General features: G+C 35.7%; 2 protein-coding genes across 4 annotated transcripts; both read right to left on the reverse strand.

The window, feature by feature from the left end:
- Positions 1-4,891: 4,891 nt before the first annotated feature.
- Positions 4,892-9,770, reverse strand: LOC105162190 (xylulose kinase 2). Of its 3 annotated transcripts, none has more exons than XM_011080159.3 (11): positions 9,386-9,770; positions 8,434-9,088; positions 8,150-8,238; positions 7,645-7,709; positions 6,904-6,959; positions 6,221-6,341; positions 6,065-6,139; positions 5,930-5,983; positions 5,707-5,801; positions 5,465-5,639; positions 4,892-5,303 (listed from the first exon to the last, which is right to left on the reverse strand). In XM_011080159.3, exons 1-11 carry the CDS (start codon positions 9,442-9,444, stop codon positions 5,071-5,073), a joined length of 1,677 nt encoding a protein of 558 aa, XP_011078461.1. In that variant the 5' UTR covers positions 9,445-9,770; the 3' UTR covers positions 4,892-5,070. The 3 variants fall into 3 exon arrangements, with proteins under 3 accessions (XP_011078461.1, XP_020549643.1, XP_088739122.1); XM_020693984.1 differs by having other exon boundaries at positions 8,434-9,151; XM_088882996.1 differs by having other exon boundaries at positions 8,434-9,166.
- Positions 9,771-16,303: 6,533 nt separating this feature from the next.
- Positions 16,304-22,251, reverse strand: LOC105162189 (RNA-binding KH domain-containing protein RCF3). The gene is made up of 8 exons (XM_011080158.3): positions 22,096-22,251; positions 19,741-20,477; positions 18,998-19,420; positions 18,630-18,884; positions 18,050-18,403; positions 17,765-17,844; positions 17,557-17,668; positions 16,304-16,794 (listed from the first exon to the last, which is right to left on the reverse strand). Exons 2-8 carry the CDS (start codon positions 20,443-20,445, stop codon positions 16,651-16,653), a joined length of 2,073 nt encoding a protein of 690 aa, XP_011078460.1. The 5' UTR covers positions 20,446-20,477; positions 22,096-22,251; the 3' UTR covers positions 16,304-16,650.
- Between the last annotated feature and the right edge of the window lie 2,040 nt (positions 22,252-24,291).

The raw sequence follows: 24,291 nt of genomic DNA on the forward strand, positions 1-24,291 counted from the left end.
CTAATTATGTCTATATGCTTAAGATTAACAAATCCCATAAACCAAATTGTAGAATCTATGTAGTTATGCTGCACATTGGGTGGCAGCTATGAAACCAACTTCTGAGAGTTGGGTTTGAAACATTTCAAGTCGAGGAACTCGAGATTGGATGTCGAGAGTTTATTGAGACTTGCACTAAATATTGCATTTATTTGATGAATGTCGTGTTTCATCAGCGACAAACATTAGACGTTTATGTAATTTTCGTGGGTGGGTGACAAAGTTATCAAGCAGACTGAACTGACTTGGGGGAAGTCGTCATATGGAAGCCTTGAAGGCTTGATTGGTATGATTCGAACTTCCTCGCTTCGATAGTATAAGATTAGTCCTTATACTTGAGGAACCATGGCAGTCACATACACATGATAATTGTATCTTGGATATCTTGGATATAGTCATTATAAGTCTTGTCCAGTGCAGTCAAAATATATAGTGAGGATAGTGGGTTCCAAGAATCTATCACATATCAATATATGACAGTCGAGTTTCCTATGAACTTTGAGATGGTTCGAGCTCTTAGAGTCTGTAGTTAGAATGATTGATTGAGTAGGAAATGATTTTCTATGTCAACCAAAGCAAACACATCTTGAGTTATTGAGCATAGTGTGTAGTCCAGAATGTGAACCAATGCCCTTTCTCATGCCCTAAACTTAGACCGAGAGACGGATGATGGAAGGACCGTAACTATATGGTACTCAGGAGCCTAAATGTTCACGCCAACATTCACCTAGCCTCTAGTGACATGGACTGTTGCTAGACGGCCACACATGGTGACGGGAGTTTTCGATTAACTGTTAATTGAAAATAATAGATTAAATTAGATTTAATAACTATTATTTTGGATACAAGCTTAAATCTAGTTGAGGGTGAACCTAAAGAGTTACACAAAAATCATTGTGGAATTGGTGGAGTTAATTCTAAAAGAAATGAATTAAATTAATTCAACGAGAATATATAAATGATTGGATTATTTATTAAAAAAATTCATTTGATGGATGACTCAAGAATTAATTAATTAGATTAATTAATTTTAGGCTTGACACTTTTAAATTAATTTGATTAATTTATTAGGTTTGGCTTAATTATTGATTGGATCAATTAATTTGTATTTGGGCTTAGGTTTATTTAATTGGAAGAAATGAATCTTTGGACTTAGTAAGGTTAAAATTAATTAAATTAATTATCGTCCAATGAATTTTGTTGGGATTGATTTAATTAAAATCAAGCCCGATTCATACTTGAAATCCAAGCCCATTTTTTGAGAGGTTGGAGCAATTTAATGAATAGTTGAAACTACTCACCATAATGAATATTATGGAATGATATTTTTATCAGGGTTGGAGGTTATATACATGTGTGTATAGGTTGCCTTGGAGGCAAATTTGGTCGTTTGAATTTTAAATTCAATTGGAGGCAATATACAAAACTACACTCATATCTCATAAACTCACACAAGCCATGAAATTTGTGCTCTTTTTTCCTCAAAAATATTCTCCTTTTTGTTTTGTATTGAATTCAATTCAAGTTTAGAACATTTAACGATCCAAAAGCACAAAACAATATTTGGGATTGTTTTTCTTCTTGTTCTTTGTTCTATCTAACAATAGAAAACGATCTATTCCAACTTGTGTTGTGGACAACTTAAAGGAATTCTAAATTGAATTCTCAAGTGAACTGAACGGGAGATCGTAGAGGGAACAACGCACATTGCTACTCGTCTAAAGAAACGAAAAGGTAGAGTTTCATTTTAATTTTTTGTCCTTTTTGTATTCATCCTCTAGCCACATGTCCAACATGTTTATATTCTGTTATTATATTTTTGACAAACACCAAACGCCCGAGAATTTTAAAAAGAACACCCCTTGAAACTGATTTTTAAATTTCCTAAATTTAACGCTTCTGTCGCGTTCTCGGGACATACCGATTCTTTCAGTTCAGCGAAAAAAATCAAAAGGATATAATAGGATTTTTGGATTATTGCATCACATTTTGTTTCTAGCCATAGCCACAAAAATATTTATTTTATGATTTTATTATTACTTTGTTTTCAAGTACCAAATGTAGGAAAGAATAAAGGGGGACGCCTCGTTGGTCGATTTTACATTTGATTTATTTTACTAGCTAGTTCCGCTACTCTCTTTATATCTCTGGCCATACCTGGTCGTTAGGTGCCACCTTCAGTATGATGTCTTGTGTATTATTATATACTGGGGTGGTGTGGGTATATCACATTCTACGAGTACCCTATGTCTATTATATGACATAGAATGAGATGATGAGAGACGAAAAAATCATTAAATACACTCCAGCTAGGCTAAGCAGGGCCTTAACAAAATAAATCAAAATTATGTGTGTATGATGTAGTGGTTGATGCATGATTCTGGTATTAATTTTTGCATGATTTTTGGTATTGGTTGTTTCGTGATTTTGTGGAAATTGCATATTGGTTGATTGGTATCATTACAAGAAATTTTTCATGTATGTGCTTATATGTATATATAAGCTAATACGCTGTGCTAACTTATTCAGTGCCACGTACTTTTTCAAAGGATAGATTGTGGTGACTTATCTAACTAGATCGTAAGTCAGTTGTCAGTCTTATTAGGTGAGCCAATAATGTCATCTTGAGCCGAGAGTTCTAGTTACATAAATATGATGACATTAGACTTCCACATCATTTGTATTTTACGTGTTGTATTAATTAGAATCATATTTTTCTCATTTTCTTACGATCGTAAATAGTACAGTGGAGTATTAAATACCATAATTTAACCAAGTATACAATCACCTTACATCTATATAACATATTGACAAAAAATAAATTAATTTATCGAGATAAATATGAATTTTCTTATGAGACGGAGGGTGTTACACCCTTCAATTAAATGGTTAATTAAGGTTTTTGATTTTGATAAGATCAAATTAATCTGAGCAAAATAAGATTTTCAATTAAAATGTATATAATGCAAGTCCATACCTAGATGAAAATGAACTTAGATGCAATTCCTCGATGGAATTGATTAAATAAATCAATGAATTAAAATTACTTTAAAGGTTAAATTAATTCATAGACCAATTTATGGAATTGGTACAAGTAAATTAAATAAATAAAAATAAGCTTAAAATATTTAATTAATGAGAGTAATTAATTCTGGGGTTTGCATAAGTGTATGGGCTTGGATTTAATTTATAAAATTATCTAAATCATTATGACCACAAATTAAATAAATTGATTTGAATCTAATCGAACTCAAAGCGCATTAGTCCATGGTGGAGGAACACTATAATACATTGGATAAATTGCATAACACCTCTGTGTTTTAGCAAAATAATACGAAATTTTCTTATATTATATTTATAGGTAAAAACTCTCTTGTATCATCTAAAATATAGCAAGATACCCCTTCTTCGTTATAAACTAACAAAGAGTGATCCAAGCATGTGATTTTTTGCTTCTTTTGATGTTTTTTAAGTAGATAAATGTCTCTTTTTTGATATTTTAGTCTACACAGATTTTATTAACAAATGACAAAATAAAAATTAATATATTAAAATTTACAAAATAATTGTATCAAGTACCTAAAAATTAGTAACTTTTTAAAGTTATATTAAATACTATATTAAAATTATCAATATATTTTTAAATTAAAATTTTAATATTTTTTTTATTTGTAAATTTAAATATTTTTCTTAATATTTTTTAAAAAAATTGTTATTATTATTTTAACTTCTTCTTCTCCGTCGACCACGTGCCAACGGAGAAGAAGATCGAGGAACAAAGGTCGCCTAGAACCTGACAGTTAGGGGCAAATTGCCTTGGATCTAGGCGACAACCATCACCCAGATCCAGGTTGCTCCCCTGGCTATGCGAGGTTAGACTCCTTTGCGGATACGATGTAGCCATTGCCCCCTTTCTGCGCGGGCGAGGATCACGTCACCCAGGACAGTTTGAGCATATATATAATATTATGTATGTATAGTGCATGTATAATATATATTTTGTGTATATATACATTATATATAAATAAAAATATATTTTAAAGTATTTAAGATTTGGACCGTTCATTTTTTAACAACTAAAAATCAACGGTTATTATAAGAGGGATATAACGGACGGTTCAACACAAATTTTAACACCGTTAAATTTGCCTGACGAAAGGAGTGTGTCTCCAATATTTTAAAAAATACAAAGAACTTTTCACTTTTTTTTTTTACGTAGGAAAATTTTTAGCTAAATTTTAAAAATACAAAACAAATTTATGCAATTTATCCTAATACATTACATAGGGGCCGAAATTTCATAACACAGTTCTGAGAATCTCCCCCCCTCCCCCTCCCCCTCCCCCTCCCCCTCCCTCTCCCTTTATTTATCCTAACATTTTAAAATAATGTTAAAATCTTATTTTAAAATCAGACTCAATATTTTTAAACTCTTAAAACATCCTTTAAATATAAAAACTTATATTTGTTTTAAATAAGCTTAGCCAAACGACCTCACTTGAAGTATAGACATAATGTTGCAAATATGTCACTAGAAGAATTATAACATTTAACTACGATCAATTACCATGACTAATAACAAATAATCGCAGCAAATAGTTATTGACCTCAGCTATGCAACGTTGTTGGCCGTCATTTTTGCATGGATGGCTAAAACAAGTGTCATGGCTTTTATTTTGATAATGACCCTTAGCCGTGGCAAATAATTTTTCTATAGTAGAAAAGTTAATTTTTCGTATCGATTTTATTTAATCATAGTGAATAATAGTCATTTATCATGATTTTTAATAGTAGCCACTAATATTATAGCGAATAATAAGTATATTTTCCGATGAAAATACGTAAAAAGACATTTAGTAAAAGCAACTGCAGCGCAGCAGAATATGGACATGGCCGCCATGCAAACCAGTCCCCTTTCATTATTGACAAATTCATTACAATATTTAAAAAGAAACGAAATAAAACAGAGATTCTATTCTACCAGGCTGAGGGTTTTACCAAACTAACGCAGACTACCTCTTGTTCAAAAATTCACATCCGCCCTAGTTTTTCAACTAGACGATTCTCAATTTCCACTCTCTTCTTCATCAATACAGCATACTTGGACACGAGTTCTTTGTCGCCAGCAGCCACCGCGAGCTCACAGTTGAGAGACGTCTTCTCCAACTTGTCCATGTACATGCATGAAATTGGAACAAATTCGCCCTTTTTGTTGCACAACCAACCGTGAGCAGCCCTTAATGCAGCTCCCATGGAAGCCGAGTCTGTAAGGCGAAGTTTCACAACAGAAAATCAACATCGAACAACAAGAAACTTAGAGGAACGAGTAACTAGATTGATGAAAGACGGATTCAAAAATATATGCCAAAGAGAACCTCTTATGAGAACAACCGGTGCATAGCTGATAAAAGAAATTAGTACTCGCCTGAACTTTGGATTTTATAGACATTGCACCCGAAAATTGAAGCTATTGAGCTTAGAATGCTGTTGTTTGCTGATGCTCCACCGGTAGCAATAATCCGCTTTGGAGGTGAAGGCATCCCGAATCTCTCAGCATGTGCGCGCATAGAGAGAAATTGCCCTTCCACTAATGCTCGGACCTTCAGTGTATTTGTATGAGCATGTATGTCTGTAAAATTATTGACTGGTCTAGTTAAGTCCACTAACCTCAGAAGCAGCATCAAATTCCTCAACTTCATATTCTTTTACTCCGTCTAATGTGTCTCCTTTGAAATTCTCAAGAACGTAACGGTGGAATCCAACTGCAATCATAAACAATTTACAAGTCAAGCACATTTGTACTGCCGAGAACTGTCAACAAATCCTAATACAATTATATTGTGTTGTCAAACTGCTGATGTTTGTTCACATAATTTTCTACTGTAGTCACCTGGAAGGGGAGGAATAATTTCATGGTCTTTGTAATAGAAGCCCAACTTTCCACCTGTAACAGAAAGCATTAGAAAAATCCATCCAAACATTGACATATTTAATATAGTTAAAAGAACAGAATTTATGCACTGACCGTTTAGAGGTTGTGTCTGCTGTAAAAGTGAATTAAAACAATCCCACGATTTGTCTGCACACTGGTTACGTATATCTACAATGTTCAGAGTCAGAGACATAGTCAAGGTCTTATGTTACGTTATACACAGTGTTGTCTTCGACGGCTTGTTCATACCTTCACGAGTCAGAGAGCCATTCTTATAGCAAAGCATGACCATGTAGCCAGTCATATCCACCGGATTAGGAAAAACATGGCCTTCTAAGCATGGCTTGTGTTCTGTTGTGATCCCAAATACCTATGAAGAAAAGTAGGGTTCATCAAATTCAACTGAAATACTTAGCAGAATTCACATTGGGCAAAAAAGTCAAACGCCTTGCGTTATGTCTCTTTGTCGCCATCAAACTACTCTTATTTCTGTTAAAGACTTTCGTCGGTTCCATGGAGAAAGAACGATTAGTTCAGACCATGACTCAATGTACACGGTAATTTCAGAAGTCAAAAGGAGTAAGAGGTCTCTGAATAAGATTGGGGATCATTAGCTTTTCTCTTATAACTAAGGCTTAATTACAGTTTGTCCCCCATTTTGAAATGCTAATTTACCAACTCCCTCCTCAAACTTCTGAAATAAATCTCCAACCCCTCAATGCAACACTTCCAAACACCCTTACAAAGTAGCACTTTAAGCGGAATTACAAATGATTTGAAAACATATAGAGATCATGAGTGAAAACGGCAGGGAAATCTTAATGCTAGATGCATATGATGAATTGTTTGTCTAGCATTTCTGCACCTGAACCAACTACAAATTAAAAATCATAAGCAGATAAGGTGAGAAGGACAATCAAGATACTACTTACAGTGTCACTAGTTCCAAGACTGATTGCCAGATCCCCAGGAGTGTTCAGAGTTAAACCTACAGAGCATAAACACAACTGATTCAGTATCTACTGCGGGTGTGCATAGTTTTATTATTATTACAACTGTTAGATAGTAATATCATCACGATGAGGAAAGAACTAGTAAATCCCGATGCATCTTCCTGAAAGTTGATATTTTGGTTGCAAACCAAGTAGTAACATGATAACATAATCACAAAAACAAATTACACAGCAAGCACAACTAGAAATTGAATTGCTCGCATCCAGAGCAGGATGCAGGGATACAACAAGCAAGTAGCATTTTAATCATGAATAACTTGGTTATGTTCAAGAGCCGTCAACCATTACCTCATAAGCTGAAAGTGATTTGTACACCTCTAAGAACAACTAACCATCTTTACCATGACATAAGGCAATAATAGAAATCGTACATAGTCATACAACATGATAGTTCTGCAGCTTCCTGCATTGGGATTGGCTTAAAAATGCTTGTTAATGTTATCTTTTTCTATGTATTATTTAACTTTGTAACTCTGTGCTAAACTGATGCATAGTGGAAATTAATATGGAGAATACAAGTAAACCAATAACAGATGCCTCATAAGCAGATCTCAGAACTATATAATCCAGAGGCAACAATAAACAGAAGCTGATAAAAGAAGCACCATTATAAGCGACTTACAATAAGAGAAATGGTAGAAAAATACAAATGAGAGTTACCTGCTAGGCTGTTAGGGTTATCACCAGACCACTGAATGATTAAACAGTTTCTGTCAAAGTGATACCTGAAAGCATTTTAAAAGGAGATTAATGAAGCTTGACCTTTAAGGAGGGTGTCCCTCATACAGAATGGAACAAAAATGAAGAGCAATAACACGAGAATCCAGAATATCAGTGAATTAACTTATCGGTATGTCTAAGGGTGTTATCATTATCCTTCAACTTCAGCATTGATAGAGTTCTCAATGCTGAATCTTATGTTAGGTGTTTAAAATGCTATGCAGAATCAGTCACTTTCACATGCTTTAAACAAAGGTAAGTAAGTTACTACTGTATTTTTAAACTAAGTAACTTCCTGCATAAGCTATAGTATAATGTTTATTTTATGTTACAGAAGAGTGATGCAAGCATGCATTGTAATTGGAATTCATACAAGATACAAGATAAGTGGCACACAAGCAGTACAATTGCATAAATACAGGATAACTAGACAGGAGCTGCTGACCTCTCGACAAAATAGGGAGCTATCAGACCAGCTACAGCATATGCAGGCGCTAATTTCCCAAGTTTTTCCTCCAAGCCTGGTGCTGTTGCCTAAAAGCAACAACAAATTCAACATTGATATTATGATTCCAATAAATATCATAAAACTTGAAACTGTAGCATCTCCCAGAAAGGATCTTTTATTGTGAAACAGGAAACAAAATAAAATTAACTATACAGTATAGGAAACTGAAATAATGCTTTAATCAAGAAGCAAATGGAAATTGCAAGTCAAGATCCACAAACCTCCAAAACTGTTTTTGACCAGGCTCTCAATTTAATGTCCATCAAATTCATCCCTGCTCCATCAGTGTGATCGATACCTGCATAGCTCCCAATAAGTAGAGAAGCCATGAAGGAGCTGACCAAGGAGATTCTTTCCGTGTTAGAGTAGGCTTCAGGTTGTGTCTCAAATATCCTCCGAATTTGTGGGCCTGTAAATCTTTCATATGCACGTGAACCTGTAAGCTTTGATAACTCCATAGCACCACCTACGGCTTTCTCGATTGCCTTACATTGTTCTGTAGTGCTGCTGTCCATCCATATGGGCGACTCCTTCAAGGAAAAGGCATCACCAAGCTGATCTGTCAACGGTTTCTTCGGGTCCAATGAGGAGAGTATCCCCGAACTCCCATTCTTCCAATACACACTGCCATGTTGCTGCCCACTACCGGAAACAGCAGCAATTTTCCCAAACTCCAATTTTGATTTTTCAAGCCTCTGAAAAATGAGGTCTAATGCTTCCACCCACATTATAGTGGGGGAAACAATTCTCCCATTTACAGAAGCGTCCCGATAAACACCATCTTTAGTTTTGTAATGAGATAATTCAGAATCAAAGTTAACAATCTCCTTAGCTACAATGTTCAGGCTTGCATCTAACACAGTCGCCTTCAACGACCTACAAAGTACATGATCATAATCTTTTTCTTTTAGAACTCAAACAAAGCTCCAATCTTGGAACCTAATAAACAATCAACTGTAAGAAATTATCAAAAAAAAGGGAAAAAAAAAAAAAAGCAAACTACTGTAAGATACATTAAAAGGAGCCCAACTATCATCAGTTAATCAGCATATCAAAATTTTAAATTGCAGATGAGATCTTCAATCATGTTTAATGAAAATAAAAGACCCCAGAGAGCTAAACAAGTCAGAAACAGAAAATTTTCAATTATCTTTATTAAGAGTAGAGACTCACTGGGTGGAGCTGTCAAATCCCAGAAAATAAGAGCCTTGTGGGAGAGAGTAGTTCTCCATTGGTAAGAATACAAGAAGCTGTACCGCCGCAAAAACGAATAATTCAATCGCAAAAGGTCAGAGTATAGAAGATTTTCGCTTCGTGGGCCTTGCTGAAAATCCGAGTTTGTGCGAGAGACGATACATCAAAGAACTGAGGACGGTCAAAGTTCATGGAGTTGGATAGGAAATCAATTTGCCAAAGATAAGGATAAACAGAATCACTTAGCGAGAATTTCGGGTTAAATTTATATCTGAGACTCTAAATTTTGCGAGAGAATCGACTTAAGGTTTTCCGAATCATTATACGGAATAATCATCGAGTCATCAAAGCTCTCGACGAGAGAGAACCAGCATAAACAATATTTATTATATTTTTTTACTTAAATAAAAGAAACAAAGATAAAGTAAAACATTGATGAAAACTAATAAAATAATTTAACTTTAAATACGTATGAATAAATAATTATCGGATAGAAAATTACTAATACGATTGTAAAAAATAAATAGATTGGTGTTTTGGTCCACATATATTTTGTCAATTAGTGGCAGTTTTATAAAGCATCCACGGGATAGAGTTAATCGGATTGAAAAGTTACGTGACTGAACGGGAAGTGGTGTATTGGTAAAAAGAGAATATAAGCGTTTATTTCTTCGCGTTGCCATATTGGTTTTAGTACAACCGAGGATTGAAGATCTTAACGTGCATTGGTGGGGGTATACCAATAGAAAAAAATTGCAAGCAACCCCTCCAATAGTGTAAATAAATAAGCTATTTTTTATGAAAAAAATTTAGTAATTTACTATTTCGTATTTTTTAAACTAAAGCAATTTATCCTTTATATATTCTCAAAATGAAGTAATTTACTCTCGGGATAAATTGCTTCATTTTAAAAATACAGGGGGTGGAGGGATTACATTGTTAACTTTTTTCTTTTATAGGGGATAATCTACTCATTGACCGTGTTGTTTGGATTCTATTATATTCCATCTGAGTCTGCTTCTGTTGAGGATCGACTTATAATGGACAATACTTTTCATGCTTATGAATGCAATCATTTTCTTAAAAAGAAAAGAAGAGGGAGGTAAGGTTTTGTTGCTTTGAAACTGGATGTGAGCAAGTTGTATGTATAATCGTACTTAATGGGATTTTGTTGTACGCACATTTAGGAAGTTGGATTTTAGTAAAGTGTTTATCTCATTTATTATGATGTGCCTTACTTTGTTAGTTTCTCGTTCATATTGGATGGAGAAGAGTTTAGGTTTATCATTCCGAAGAGAGGAATATGTTAGAGGGACCCTTATTTCCTTATTTGTTTATTATCTGTTTGGAGGTTCTCAATTCACTTATTACTAAAACTTAAAATAGGGGAGTACTGCATGGTATTGTTGTTGCTTGAGGTGCCCCATGTATCTCTCATTTACTCTTTGCATATGACTCTCTTACTTTTTGCAAGGCGAAACTGGAGGCAATGAGGGGTGTTAGAACTGTTCTTTCAGTTTATGAACGTTCGTCCAGGCAAATAGACTTTGAAAATTTTGAAATGGTTTTAATCCTTTAGTATCAACGAAGGTCCGGGGGGGGGGGGGGGGGACAGCAAGGGTGTCAAATGTTCAAATGGTGCCAAAGTTAGAAAAATATCTTGGCTTACCGTTCACTGTGGGAAGCTCAAAGCGTCAAGTATTTCAAGGTATACGGGATAAATTGGTAGATGGATCGTTGGTTGGAAAGGGAAGTGTTTATGAAAAGCAGGTGAGGAGAGTTTAATCAGATCAGCTCTTCAGTCACTTCCAACCTATGTGATGTCGTACTTTACATTACTTGATTTTTTGTTACATGAGATTGAGTCAATGATCACTAATTTCTGGTGGAGTTCGCCAAGGGAATGTAAGTTGCATTGGGTGGCATGGCAGTGTTTATGTTAGGGCAAAAGAATTGGTGGGCTCGAATTTAGAGACCTACGTTGCTTTAACTTAGCGTTATTAGGAAATCAGGCTTAGCGTATTTTGATAGTGCCCGAAAAGTCTCCAAGAGTGCTTAAGGCTAGATACTTTCGTAGGATTGAATTTATGGATGCAAAAATTGGTTTTAATCCCTCTCTTACATGGTGTGGGATTTTTTCAGCAATTTAGGTGTTAAAAGCAGGATGCCGATGTAAGGTGGGTAATGGGAAGAATATTTGTGTTAGGTTGGATAACTAGGTTCCTCGACCTTTGTTTTTCAAGCCAGTTTGAAACAAAGAAAATATCCGAGCATGCTAAAGTCTGTAAGCTTTTACTTCTGGAGGGGGGAGGTTGGAATCTGGTACTTCTTCAACAACATTTCTATGAAGAGGATGTTGATTGTATCAGTTCTATTTCGATAGAAAAACTTGAAAACCCTAACCGTATAGTCTGGCATTACTCTAGTAGGGGCTCTTTTAGTGTTCGTAGTGTTTATTGGCTGATTAGAAGGGGGCTGGATGGTGGGAGTGTCTCTTTAGAGTCCTCTAATTAGAGATAGATGTGGGGTGGTCATTTTTATGGTCCATAAGGTCCCGAACAAGGTGAAACATTTTTTTGTGGAGACTTTATCATGGTGTAACTCCAGTGATACTAAATTTAAGGTGAAGAAAAATATTAGTATGACTATGGGTGTCCTTTGTGTGAGACTGAGATTGAAGATGAAGAGCATGTTGTTTTTAGGTGCTCTTTTGCTCAACAGTATTGGGCTTTGACGGATATTCCTTAGAGGATTGGTCTATTTTTGCTTTCTGTACGGTGAGTGGCCTAGATGGTTTAACTCAAGAGCTGGAAGAAGATCAATTTCAGTTAAGTTGGGTTTTATGTTGGTTGATTTGTGATCAACAAAATAAAAAATATTTTTAAGGAGTAAAGAGAGCCGATTGGTTTTTCGTATCTGAGAAAGCTTATTTAGGATATTTTCTTTCAGCAAATGCCAGAAGCAACCTTAATGATTCACGATGGATCAAATGTAGATAATGGATGTTGTTTCCCTTAGGAGATCAATAGGGGTAAATTTTCCAAGCTATCTGTTCCCGAATGGAAGTGGTGGGGGAGTCGGAGTGGTGTTCCGAGATTGTGTTGGTGATTGTATTACATGGAAGATGTATTTTTTTTTTTTTCTCAGATTCTAGACAAGGATCATGTGGAAGCAGAGGCAGAAAGAATGGCGGTTGAACTGGAAAGTAATTTCCAATAGAGAAAATTGGAGTTTCATGGTTGTATTCCTAGAGTGATTAATTACCTAAGGAATGAAGAAGTTTTATTGTATTCTATTACACTTATTCAAGGAATATTCAGAGATTTCCAAGAATGCTTTGTGTATTTCCGTTGGGGGAGGAATTCCTAACTCTATTATTGAAGCCTTGTCTGTTGATTGGTTCTGATTGTTTTGGTGGAGATGATATGTTGAATGCAAGATAATGGTGGCTGGTTACACAGACATGGGCATGTGTGTTCATGCCGTAATCAGTTGTTGTTTTTTGGGTTCGATGCTCTTTGTGTTAGAATAGGTGATCAGAAAGCCAATTAAATTGACGTTTACGTAATCTATTTTGACAATGTTTGATGTAATGTAATATTATAAAATGAATAAAAGTAAGTTTTCATTTATGACAATGATCGTTGTTGTGCTTACTTGTTTATAATGTTGTACTATCTTAACATTACAACAAAGTCCACTGACCAAATGGTTAACCCCATGGAGTCGGGTTGCATATAGGTTGGTGGCTATGAAACTAACTTGTAAGGGTAGGTACAAAACATTCAAGTCAATTACCTCAAGACAATACATCGAGAATCCTATAGATGAAAAGTTGTAGGCCGACCTGGAATATGGCGGAAGCATGAAATACAGTAAATTAAAACTGATGCATAACAAATATTTAGGTCGAAGGATCTCTAAGAAAAATCCTAAGATCAAAGGGGACTAATCCTGCAAAACATAGGTAGCACTCCGATCCTTAAATCATTAATGGTTTGTTGAAGAAATGAAAGGGAAACTCGAATCAAAGTAAGAATAATAGTATAAAATATGATGTGAGAGTGATAAATATCCATATAGAGTGCAAAATATAGGCTCAAAACAACCTACGAGAGAGAAATGAGAGAATAACTGAAAGTTTGAAAGTAATGGTGATGTTATCAAATAACTGCACAAGACCTCTATTTATAAGCATGTACAGACCAAGATATAGGGATAGAGTATTACACCATTTGAAAGTTTTTTTAATTAGCCAAATAACTGAACAAATTGTGCACGATTTTGACTTGACTTGATTTGATTTAGATATATCAGGTTGACTGAGTCTTGTCAGGTCTGCCTGAAAATTCAAAAATTTGTTTCTTGTGGATTCCCAGCCCATTTGCCATAGATCTACTAGGAGCCATCTAGAGATATTTTAGGATGACATGTCCTGATGTGTTGGCGAGCTGTATGATGTGTCCATCCAGTTATATGATGACGTATCAGGCTGAAATTGACTTATTTTTTGGGCCCGCCAGTTCAGTAAAGTAGAAGGTAAGCTTGTGGGCGTTGCCTCTCTACTGATGGGTCAGCTTGGCTAGTATCACTCCCCCTCCCCCCAGGGTGCAAACCATGCTGAAATCAATGTGATTAAAAGCCAATTCGGTTGGTTGCTTTTCATTCGTCAATTTTTACCAATTTGAATTAATGAATATGATAAGAATTCATCAAGTAGGCAATGTGTTTTTATTGTGCTTACCACTAGTGTTGAACGGAGTTTCAATGTCATAACGAAATGCCCACAGATAGGAAGGTTGAACCCATGAAGTTGAGTTGCATTATAGGTTTGACGCTATGAAACCAACTTTTGAGGGTCATTCTGATATGTTCCAAGTTGAGGACCTTGAGACAAGCCACCGAATGTCCTATAGAGACTGGCACTGAGTACTGCAGTTGTGTTTTGTCAGCAGAAAATGTAGATTGTCTCTGCAGTTTTAGTGGGTTAGTTGGTAAGGCAGTTGACTGATTGAACTGACTTGCATGGATCGTCATATGCAAGCCTCTTAAGGTTTGGTTGGTATGAACGGGATTTCCTATTCCGATAGTACGAGATTAGTCCTTGGACTTGATGAGTCATGGTAGTCACGTACATACGAAGGCTGTATCTTGGATATGGCAAGCGGTGACTGTATCATGAGGCATGGTCATCATAAGCCTTATCTAGTACTATCGGAGTATGTGGCATTGAAAAATATATTATACTAATATGAAAAAGTATTTAATTACAAAAATAAAAAAATAGAAGAAGATAGTGATATTAAATGGAAAGAGATGAACAATTTTATATAGAAAAATTTAGAACGATTTATGGAACAGGTATAGGAACACATATCTAGCCATTAACTCATACTTTTGAGACGGTAGTTGAGACGGTTTTTGGAACGGTCAACAAGACCGTTGAGATATAGACATTGGATTTCAGTTGGAAATGACTCAGTAACACCTAGAAAATAATTTAAAAGAATCGTTCCAATTTGTACTGATTTTTTGAACGATTTTTGGAAATACATTGCTTCTTTGGAACGGTTTTTGGCATATTTGATTAAGAGTGTACAGAAACCATTTCGAATTGTACCTCATTTTGGAATACATTTTCTAACTATCATTTTTGGACATATATTGCAACAGATATAGGAACAGTTAGTTGTGACCGCTCCTAAATCTAATATAGTATTTCAAACTGAGGTCCAACAATTTTTCCTTACAATTTTGGCACGGACTTGGGAACGGGATTAGTAGCTGTTGTTTTGGAACTTATTTTGGAATGATTTGACCATTCCAAAGCTATAATCCAAAAAAAATATTTCACCTGACATCATGTTTCAATATCCGTTCTTGAAGTATTACAAAGACCGTGCCAAATCCTGCCTTTTTTTTGTAGTGTTATTTCATAACCCTTGGATTTTGATCAATCTAAGGTCCAAATTTAACCAATACAATCGACGGTGTAGATTTATTCTAATTCAAATCAACAGTTTAAATTTAAATAAATAAATAAAATAATTATATGTATATTATATATGTATATAATTAGATTTGAATGTATATATATAAATTTTTTATGATAAAAACTATTTATATAGATATATGTATTTATATATATAATATACAGAGAGAGACAAATGGGAGGAGGAGGACGCGGCGACGGCGACCAACGACAGGGAGGATCTGGGCATAGGAGGAAAGAGGAGGAGGAACAAGGGGGAGACAGCGGCAAAATTCGGGAGGAGGAGGAACGAGGGGGAGACAACGGCAAAATTCGGGAGGAGGAGGAGGCAAGGAAGACGACGAGGAGGAGAGGGGGGAAAAAGTTTGCGAGAACAAGGGAATGAGGAAGAGAAAGGGGGAGGCGGCGACCACGCGAAAGGATGACTAGGGTCAATGGCGTGAGGAAGAGAGATGGTGCCAGCAGGGCTACAGTAGTCCCATGATTGGACAACAAGAAAGAAAAGATATATACATATATAAATATATATTATATATTATTTATATATGAAAAAAGGATATATATTATTTTTATATAACTAAATTTATAATATTAAATATATAATTAGTACAAGAAATATATGTATAAATATATTAAATTAAATGTATATATGTAATAATTTTGTTATTGGTAAAAATTATGCCTAGATGCACATGAGACGAGTGTAGTGCACCTCTGGACGTAGTGGGGTATTTTGCTCTATTACTAATAGTAGAAGAGAATAAACTACTATTTTACTTTTTCATAGAGGAGTAAATTGCTCATTTCACTTGACACATGGGAGTAAATTGCATTTTTCCCTATCTAATCTATATATACCAGCAGCAAATTATTCGACACTATTTCTGCATGACATGTTCGGGAAATGCTTCAACAAATGCTTAATTTTATACATAAATATTTCCATGTAACACCTAACTACTCAAGTTAATGTTTGAGATTTGACAAACGATTTTAGAATCATCGTACACCTATGTGATGAGTGCTGCGTTATAGTCCACACATTGGACGCCCCAGTGATTCTAAAAATGCACCAACACTGAGGTTGGCACTTTAAGAGGGGTGGACAACCTGCTGAAAAGGCGCAAGTCGGTAAAATCACCCGTTGCTGCAATCATACATACTAGGAAAAGCTAGCAAAAAACACTCTGGGAAGAAAATACATCTTAGCCAGCATGCCAATACCATGATATCAATGATCGAGGGGCTTCGATCAAGGGGCTTCAGTCTCGCTTATCACAAAAGCTTGAATGAGACTTTGTGCAGCATTTGTCTGCTCAGGCGTCCCGGATATTATGATCACAGTTTCTGTTGCCCCCGGTTTTGGATCGGTGATTGTAATCTTTGCATCCGAAATCTGAAGATTAGAAGGCATAAAAGAATGTGTAATTGCTTTGAACTGTGAGAACTCGTGCAACACATTAAGGGAAACAAAAGGCAGGAAAGATGTGCACAGAAGGATATCTTGCATCAAAACATTATGTTACTGAAGGGGATATATTAAGGTGGAAATTCAAAGAGCCTCAAGAATTGTGCAAATTGCACGCTTGCTTATTCTTTTTCCTTTCTTTGACCATTTCAAGGCACAAGAACTCTGAATTGAAACAGTTCCACGTTTGTACAATCAGTAAGTTACTACAGAAAGACTGAAGAGCATATCTATGACCTTGGACCTAATTGCTTGCAAATATCAACTATGACTAGAAACAGATCTCAAGAAGTAGATGCATCGTTAGAACACCAAAAAGCAATGAACTTTCAGGACACAATGAAGGGCTTTAGACACGAACATGACATGTGCATACATGCATCTCATAGAAGTATCCTACTGATAGTAAAACAGTTTTGAAGACTAACCGAAATGCTATCTAAACAAAATTCATGAAAAGAATAAAATTTAGTTCTACCCATTCGAGATATGTTCTAAGAAATCATAGAGTCAACATTTTGACCCAAAGAGGAGGATGAGAAGTGAACAAACTTGAGTATGGCAAATGTAACAAAGAAAACCCTATCAAATTGAGGCAGATATTAAAGCAAAGAAGCTTCAGGAAACCTCCACCAATGCATCAACGAAAAGTGTTAGGAAGACAAGGTAAGTCTCAAGCGAGATGCATACCTCACGAATCTGTCTAAGGCATCCACCATCCTCTCCATAGATTGCAGGAACAACAAACCGAGGAACAACCACCTCCACAGTTGTGCTAGTGATAATAGCCGGTTGATTTCCTCTACATTGGTGAAATAAAAATCAAAATATAAATCCAAGGAAGAAAAAATGAAAAAGCTATGCTAACAGATTACTGGAGACAATGTGAAGGACAAACCCTCCAAATCCACCAAGTCTTCTTTGAGGAGCGCCTGAATAGTCTGGGAATCCCATAGAGCCAGGCCCTTCAATCGGTCCCTGCACACCAGTTCCAATCATGAGAACATGAAAATTGAATAGTTTTACAGGTAATCATCAGCAATGGATAATAATCAATTTTGAAAATGCTCTCAAAGGCTAAGAGTCCATAAAGTATCGTGTTTAAGGAAGTGCAGTAGGCATTAATTGAAGCGTAAGACTTATTTGCAAGTTAGCTCTGAAGTTACAATCTAAAGGCTGATACCTGGGGCCCCCATGGTGCTGCAGACGACATTCTTTCAGACATGTGAGGAGGGATCCCTGGTCTGGGAAAATCATGTGCAAAGGGAGGATGATCATCATGTGGATGGAAACCACCACCTGGAGGCATACCACCAGGACCATCAAACTTGTTGAATGGTGGACCTCGATGAGAGAACGTTCTGGAAGGCGAGAATTCCCTCATTCCCATGTATGACGGAAATGGAGGCATTTGCTCCAGATATGCTGGGTTCGGGGGGTGACCTAGAGGTGGAAATACATCACGAAAGAAATGATTTCTCAACCTTGACGTTATCTGCAAAAGAGCCTCTTGCACTACCTCAAACTCTCCAGTTACCTAGATTGGAAACAACAGAAGCGCTTATAAAGGTCAAAGAGAAGTCTATGCTTTTTGGTTTCAAACAATCAAATAGAAGGTAATCCAAAATATAATGGGTTTAAACAATTTAAACATAATAACCAAGTCCAAATAAGAATATTGCTAGTACCAAGTCCAAATAAGAATACTCTGCAACTAGCACGACAGAATATCAGACATCTCAATTTTATGCATGCAATTATACCTGAACCACTTCTTCATTTTCAGACGCATTTTTGGGGACCTGGTCTTTACCCAATATACGGATATAAGCTCCAGTTGATTTCCTCATTTCAGCAATGACTGATCCACCCTTGCCAAGGAGACATCCAATTTGATGAGAGGAAACAAGGAGTTTCGCTGTCATTGTTTTGTCCTTGTTTTCTGGTGCGGCCCTAAATATCCTGGATTGCACTCGAAGTACTGCATCTTGTGGAGCAGATATTCCATCCTCTGGGTACTGCATCCAATGGATTTCAACAACCATTTATTGCTTTATATAAATTATTAGAACTGATGGCAAAAGATAAATATGAAATCTAAGCAGATGAAACAAAATAAGGAAAGCCATACAGCAGGACCAGATATGATAATTATGCGATCTTCGTCTGAACTGGCTCCACCATCTAGGACCTTGATCTCACAGCCAGTTTCATGTTGCAGTGCCTTGACTATAGAACCTCCCTTTCCAATTACACCACCTACCTTCTCCTCATTACACAATAATCGGAAGCTTAGGACCTCAGGAGGATAATTCATTCTACTGGGAATATTGGTCTCACCATCATGAAATACAGAAGAATAAGGTGCTCCATGTCCATGGAAAGGACGGTTAGAAGGCGGCAATCTATCCTGTCTAGGAGGAGGACCAAAGGAATGAGATGATGGAGCAATAATGTTGGCAGCAAAAGACTCATGATTGCGAGGATAATTCTCAAGCAGTTGCTGTGAAACAGACTGAAGAGCTTTCCTAATGGTGTCAAGTCTGCCAGAGATCTGCAAAAGAGTATTAGACATCAAAAGACACTCAATTTATCAATTTTGAAAGTTATTATAATTAAGAACTCGTATCAAATCCAAGAAAGAGTGTTTTCCTTCCCTGTCTTTGAAGATCTTGCTCCTAGTCCTGGCATTAAATTTCTATTGTGAGACAATTATAAAATTTATCAGACATCTTTCATACAAAAGCTGGTGTTCTAATTAGTGCCAAGCACGTTTGGCTCCAATGAGTACTTCACATGGTGCAGATATAGTCCAGAGTGCAGTTGATTCTGTGCTAGAGAACATGCACAACAGAAGAAAAATGACAGAAATACCTGAACCAGTTCATCAGAGGAAGATGCACAAGCAGGCAGCTTGTCCTTTGGAAGGATTCGAATCTGTGCCCCACTTTCAGATGACATTTGTTTTATAACACTGCCAGCTTTCCCTAATAGGCAGCCTACTTGACCAGAAAAGACAAGGAGCCTAACAACAGATGAAGATTGCTTACTATTCTCGTCATCTCCTTCATTTGTCTCGGACAACCCATCAACCATTTTATCAAATACAACTAGCAAAGCTTTCTGAATGGACGATGTTGCCTTTTCCTTTTCTGATCGGGAATCATCAACCGTACCAGCCTGCTTCTCATCAGTTTCCAAATGTTCTGGGTTTTCACCTGGTTCAGAGCTTTTAGTCTCCTTAACTTCAGCCTTAACCTGCTGACCAACAACTTCATCATCTTTATCTGACCCTACTATAAAAATGACCCTTTCATCACATCCAGGAACAGTTTCCTCAACACGGACTTTTGCTCCAGTCTCCTGGCGTATTTGAGATATAGTGCTGCCACCTTTTCCAATAATGCCACCAATTTTGGAAGCTGGGCAAAGTAATCGTACAATTTTGCTGGAAGAAGATCCTAGAAATGGTGCATTATCAGAACCTAAAGCCGATGACTTCTGCCACTTCCTTTTACCACTTACCTCTGCAACACTTGGGTCATGTGGTCTCTTAGCAGGTGTCACTTGAGCCGACATGCCTTGAAATTCTGTCAGGAGAATGATAGCCTCTGCAAAATGTCAAGTTTTAAGTAAATGAGTTTGACAATACCCAGTCTTTCTGAGAGAGTTCATACTTCATACATATTAAAGAATACATAAAGATTCAACTAATTATCCCGTATTAAAGAACGCACTGTCTTGGCTAAGTCAGGCAACGGTTTATCTGCAAAGTTACGAATTCAATAAATCACAAAACAACATAATGTCCTAACCTAAATCTACTCAAATAACACTAGACGTTGGACAAAATTAATGAAGTCCTATGATGCATAGGAAGCTTTTGTTCCAGGTAATTGCACATCTTTGCAATTTAGTAACTTGTTCTCACTTTCCTATTGCAAAAATCACAACTTCTCTAATCCTATATGTCTCTCTTCAGTCCTATAAACAAACAATTAACTCATATTGCTTTATCCAAAAGTTCTTACGTTGAAGACATTGCTTGGGATCAGAGAATGTTATAGCTAGTTTCCATGTTTACTGATCATGCACTGTTCTCAAAATTAAGATTTTACATTATTAGAATGTGGAACCTGAGAGCATATTCTTTGCTGGGTAGTTTAAATCATTTCAGCTGGCTTAGATTTTCGGACATCTCGAGAAAGCTAATTATGCATGTTGAACACGTGTCGATGATACAGAAATGTTTAGTTTTGGATGCAAATTGTGGAAATTTGTTCATACTTACTCAAGGGTAGTTACCAACAATATTTGATCAAGATGGAAAACTTTGTGACTTTATCTCAGTCATGTATTACCTCATATTGGTTTATTCACAAGTTCATATGTCTTAGCCAATCTAGCAGCCAAGAAAGTCATAACTCATCTTCCATATTATTTGGTATCCAACAATTCTCAACGGTAGTTGAACAGATTTTGAGACAAACAAGTTTCCAATTTTCATAACCATACATGATGAAAGCATTCTAACCCAACAGTCGAAAAGATATCGAAGAAACAAGTTTCCATTTTTCGCAACCAGACATGACAAGAGCATTCCAATATAATCAAACACGCGTTCAACATGCATAATTACCTTTACAGACATGTAATCTAAGCCAAGCGGAAACAATTGAAACTACTCGACAAAATAGAAAATGCTCCCACTTTCAACATTGTGAATTATTATGATGTTAATTTACAAAATCTCCAATTTGCTGCGACCACAAAAAGTCTTGTCCTCACCATCAGCTCCGAAACAAAGATCAATAAATAGAATGAATTTACTGAAAGAGAATCTAAATCCCCTGCACCCAGAACCAGACATCCCCTCCACTCTCATAAAACAATGGGAAAGAAAACAAGTACATCCATCTACAAGCATGTCCATTCCAAAAAATAAACACTCATTCATCATTTTAGCACCAAAAATCTGTTCTTCCATTCCTCAGAGAACTCCAAACTTCATCTACAGGCATAAGTATGAATTATCATGAATGCTAATTAGAAACACAAAATTTAAACCTCAATATGAGATAAGCCCAAAAAATCGTCAATTACACAGAGATTGAAGCACATGAATGACAAGAGAAAAGGGGTCCCGATTAAGCAAAAGTATCAGAAGAAAAGATTAAAAAAAAAACAAATGTAGAGTTTGAACCAAAAAAGAGAATCATTGCTACTTACGACAAAGTGCAACACCAAAAGAGTCGTCCAAATTTCAAATGAATTTCTGGGATTGAGTTTCAGGGGTTTTTCGCTGGGCAGAGACAAAATGCGAAATTGTGAAATGAAAACCCTCTCGGAGATTTGCTGGCTATATACTGCGGTGCGAAATGGACCCGGGCGCCTGACCCGGTTGCTATGTCCGTAGGTCCAACTCAGCTGACATCGACGTGATGTCTGCTCGCAATTTCTCTATTTCTTTTCGTTTTTAAGGCCACACGAAAAAAAACAATTGCTATGATTTTGAATCCCCAAATATCGTTCTATATTTAGTTTATAATAATGTATTATTTTCTTATCTTATTCCATGTAATTTTTTATTTTAATTATTCATATTCATTTATTTAAATTATTAATAAATTAAATCAATTTTTAAATTTATATACATTGAATAATGTAACAAATAATATATTATAATAGAAAAAATCATAAAAGATAAAAAAAAAGGACCATATGCATATATGCTCCAATCCTAAATAATTAATTTTATGGTGTAAATACGATAATAGGTCATAATATTACCAAAGAATAATACCATGTTAACCTCTTAAACTTTAAATTGTTCAAAAAGTAAAAAATACAAGCAATTTTCTTGTAATATCGCAAATGAGCAAATTCCCTTATAAAAAAATAAATAGCAATTTACCTCCCTATATGTTTTAAAATACGTCAATTTACCCCCTATGATATTTATACTTTTTGTTACTAGTGATGACTCATTTATTTTCAGGGATAATTATACTTGTACTTCGTGACATATGGTTTATCTATACAAATTATCTCTACTTTTAGAAAATTACACTTGCATTCGTAAGAAATTTTGACATTATTTGTACAAAGCACTCCTGTTTTTTAAAAAAATTACACACACACCCATAAAAAATGACAACATCATTACTCAAACTTGTGAAATAAAGTTGTTTGCATTATTTAATTAAAGACTGAAATTCGATTTTCAATATCTCACTTTATACTCATCAAATTTGTAAAATTCATCCTTCTCATAGAGGAAGAAATCACACTAGAAATGGAAAGGTCGTCATTTTTTAGAAGTAAGGTGCTGGAGAAGGAAAAAACCAATAAAAAATAGGAAAGTTGATATCCAATAAAGGAAGGTAGCGAAGAAGGAAAGAAATTAATGAAAAGGGGAAAGATTGACATTTCAAAAAATGAAGGTATTAAATAAGGAAAGAAGCTAAAGAAAAAATAATGGTTGAGTTACTAAATTAGTGTAATCTTGTATAGTATAAATATTCCATTCATCAATGAGATGAGGGGGGAGAAAAAAAAGAGGGAAAAAAAAGGAAGTTTGTATTAAATTCTATTGCATTTCTCGCATATAACATTACAATAGTGCGAGAAATATCCTGAGACGAAGGAGCAAATAGAGGGAAAGCATAGCCAGATTCCATTGGTTTGTCAGCTTTTTCCTTTTTTCCACCGTCTATGAGATTATAATGCTGAGGGAATGAAGTTGGATCTGAAATAGGTTTAAGAAACTCTTTTCGATTTTAGGTTAAAAGTGGAATAAGTGAGTCCAACATTCTTATAGCAGGTTGGCAAGCCCAAATGGAGGGGGCTGAAGACTCAAGATCAATCTAGCAAGTCAAGGCCATTTCTCCATGTGCATAATTGAAATGCCCCAATAAGACAAAAATCAAACTTTCTTGAGGTGCATAATACGTCCTGAAGTCAAAAATCAATAATTCCTTAGGCACATAATACACCCCGAAGTTGAAAATCAAGCATCCCTGAGTCGCATAATACGCCCCGAAGCCGAAAATCAAGCTTCCTTGAGGCGCATAACATGCCCCAAAGCCAAAAATCGACCTTCCGTGAACGCAGAGTATTCCCAAAAAAAAAAAAAAAACAAATTAATGAACATTAAAGTTCAAAACTCAAAATAAAGTTAAGACTAAAGCAACAACAAAGTCGTATAACATCAAGTAACACTATCTTGACTTAGTGGCTGGAGCTAAGCCTCATAAACCAAATTAACATTGGATCAAGTCACAATGATCGGGCTAACTAACTCTGAAATTATTCTCATACTTTAACTTTTAGATTTTTATCATCAACACTTTAAGACAAGACAAGCCTACGAAAGAACCCATGATCCGTTTGAATTTCTAAATATCCTAAGGATATTCAGGAACT

The sequence above is a fragment of the Sesamum indicum genome, linkage group LG7 (assembly GCF_026168435.1).
Source record: "Sesamum indicum cultivar Baizhima isolate 11 linkage group LG7, ASM2616843v1, whole genome shotgun sequence".
Taxonomy (NCBI): Eukaryota; Viridiplantae; Streptophyta; class Magnoliopsida; order Lamiales; family Pedaliaceae; genus Sesamum; species Sesamum indicum.

What these genes read in the sequence shown, in the direction of transcription:
- LOC105162190 (XM_011080159.3), bottom strand. Translation starts at nt 9,444, where the DNA reads ATGGAGAACTACTCTCTCCCACAAGGCTCTTATTTTCTGGGATTTGAC. An exon ending in TAACCCTAACAGCCTAGCAG is followed by an intron (nt 6,960 to 7,644) that starts GTAACTCTCATT and finishes TATGCTCTGTAG; the next exon opens with GTTTAACTCTGAACACTCCT. An exon ending in AATTATTCCTCCCCTTCCAG is followed by an intron (nt 5,802 to 5,929) that starts GTGACTACAGTA and finishes TTATGATTGCAG; the next exon opens with TTGGATTCCACCGTTACGTT.
- LOC105162189 (XM_011080158.3), bottom strand. Translation starts at nt 20,445, where the DNA reads ATGTCGGCTCAAGTGACACCTGCTAAGAGACCACATGACCCAAGTGTT. An exon ending in CAGCACCATGGGGGCCCCAG is followed by an intron (nt 17,845 to 18,049) that starts GTATCAGCCTTT and finishes ACTGGTGTGCAG; the next exon opens with GGACCGATTGAAGGGCCTGG. An exon ending in AGACTTGGTGGATTTGGAGG is followed by an intron (nt 17,669 to 17,764) that starts GTTTGTCCTTCA and finishes TCACCAATGTAG; the next exon opens with AGGAAATCAACCGGCTATTA.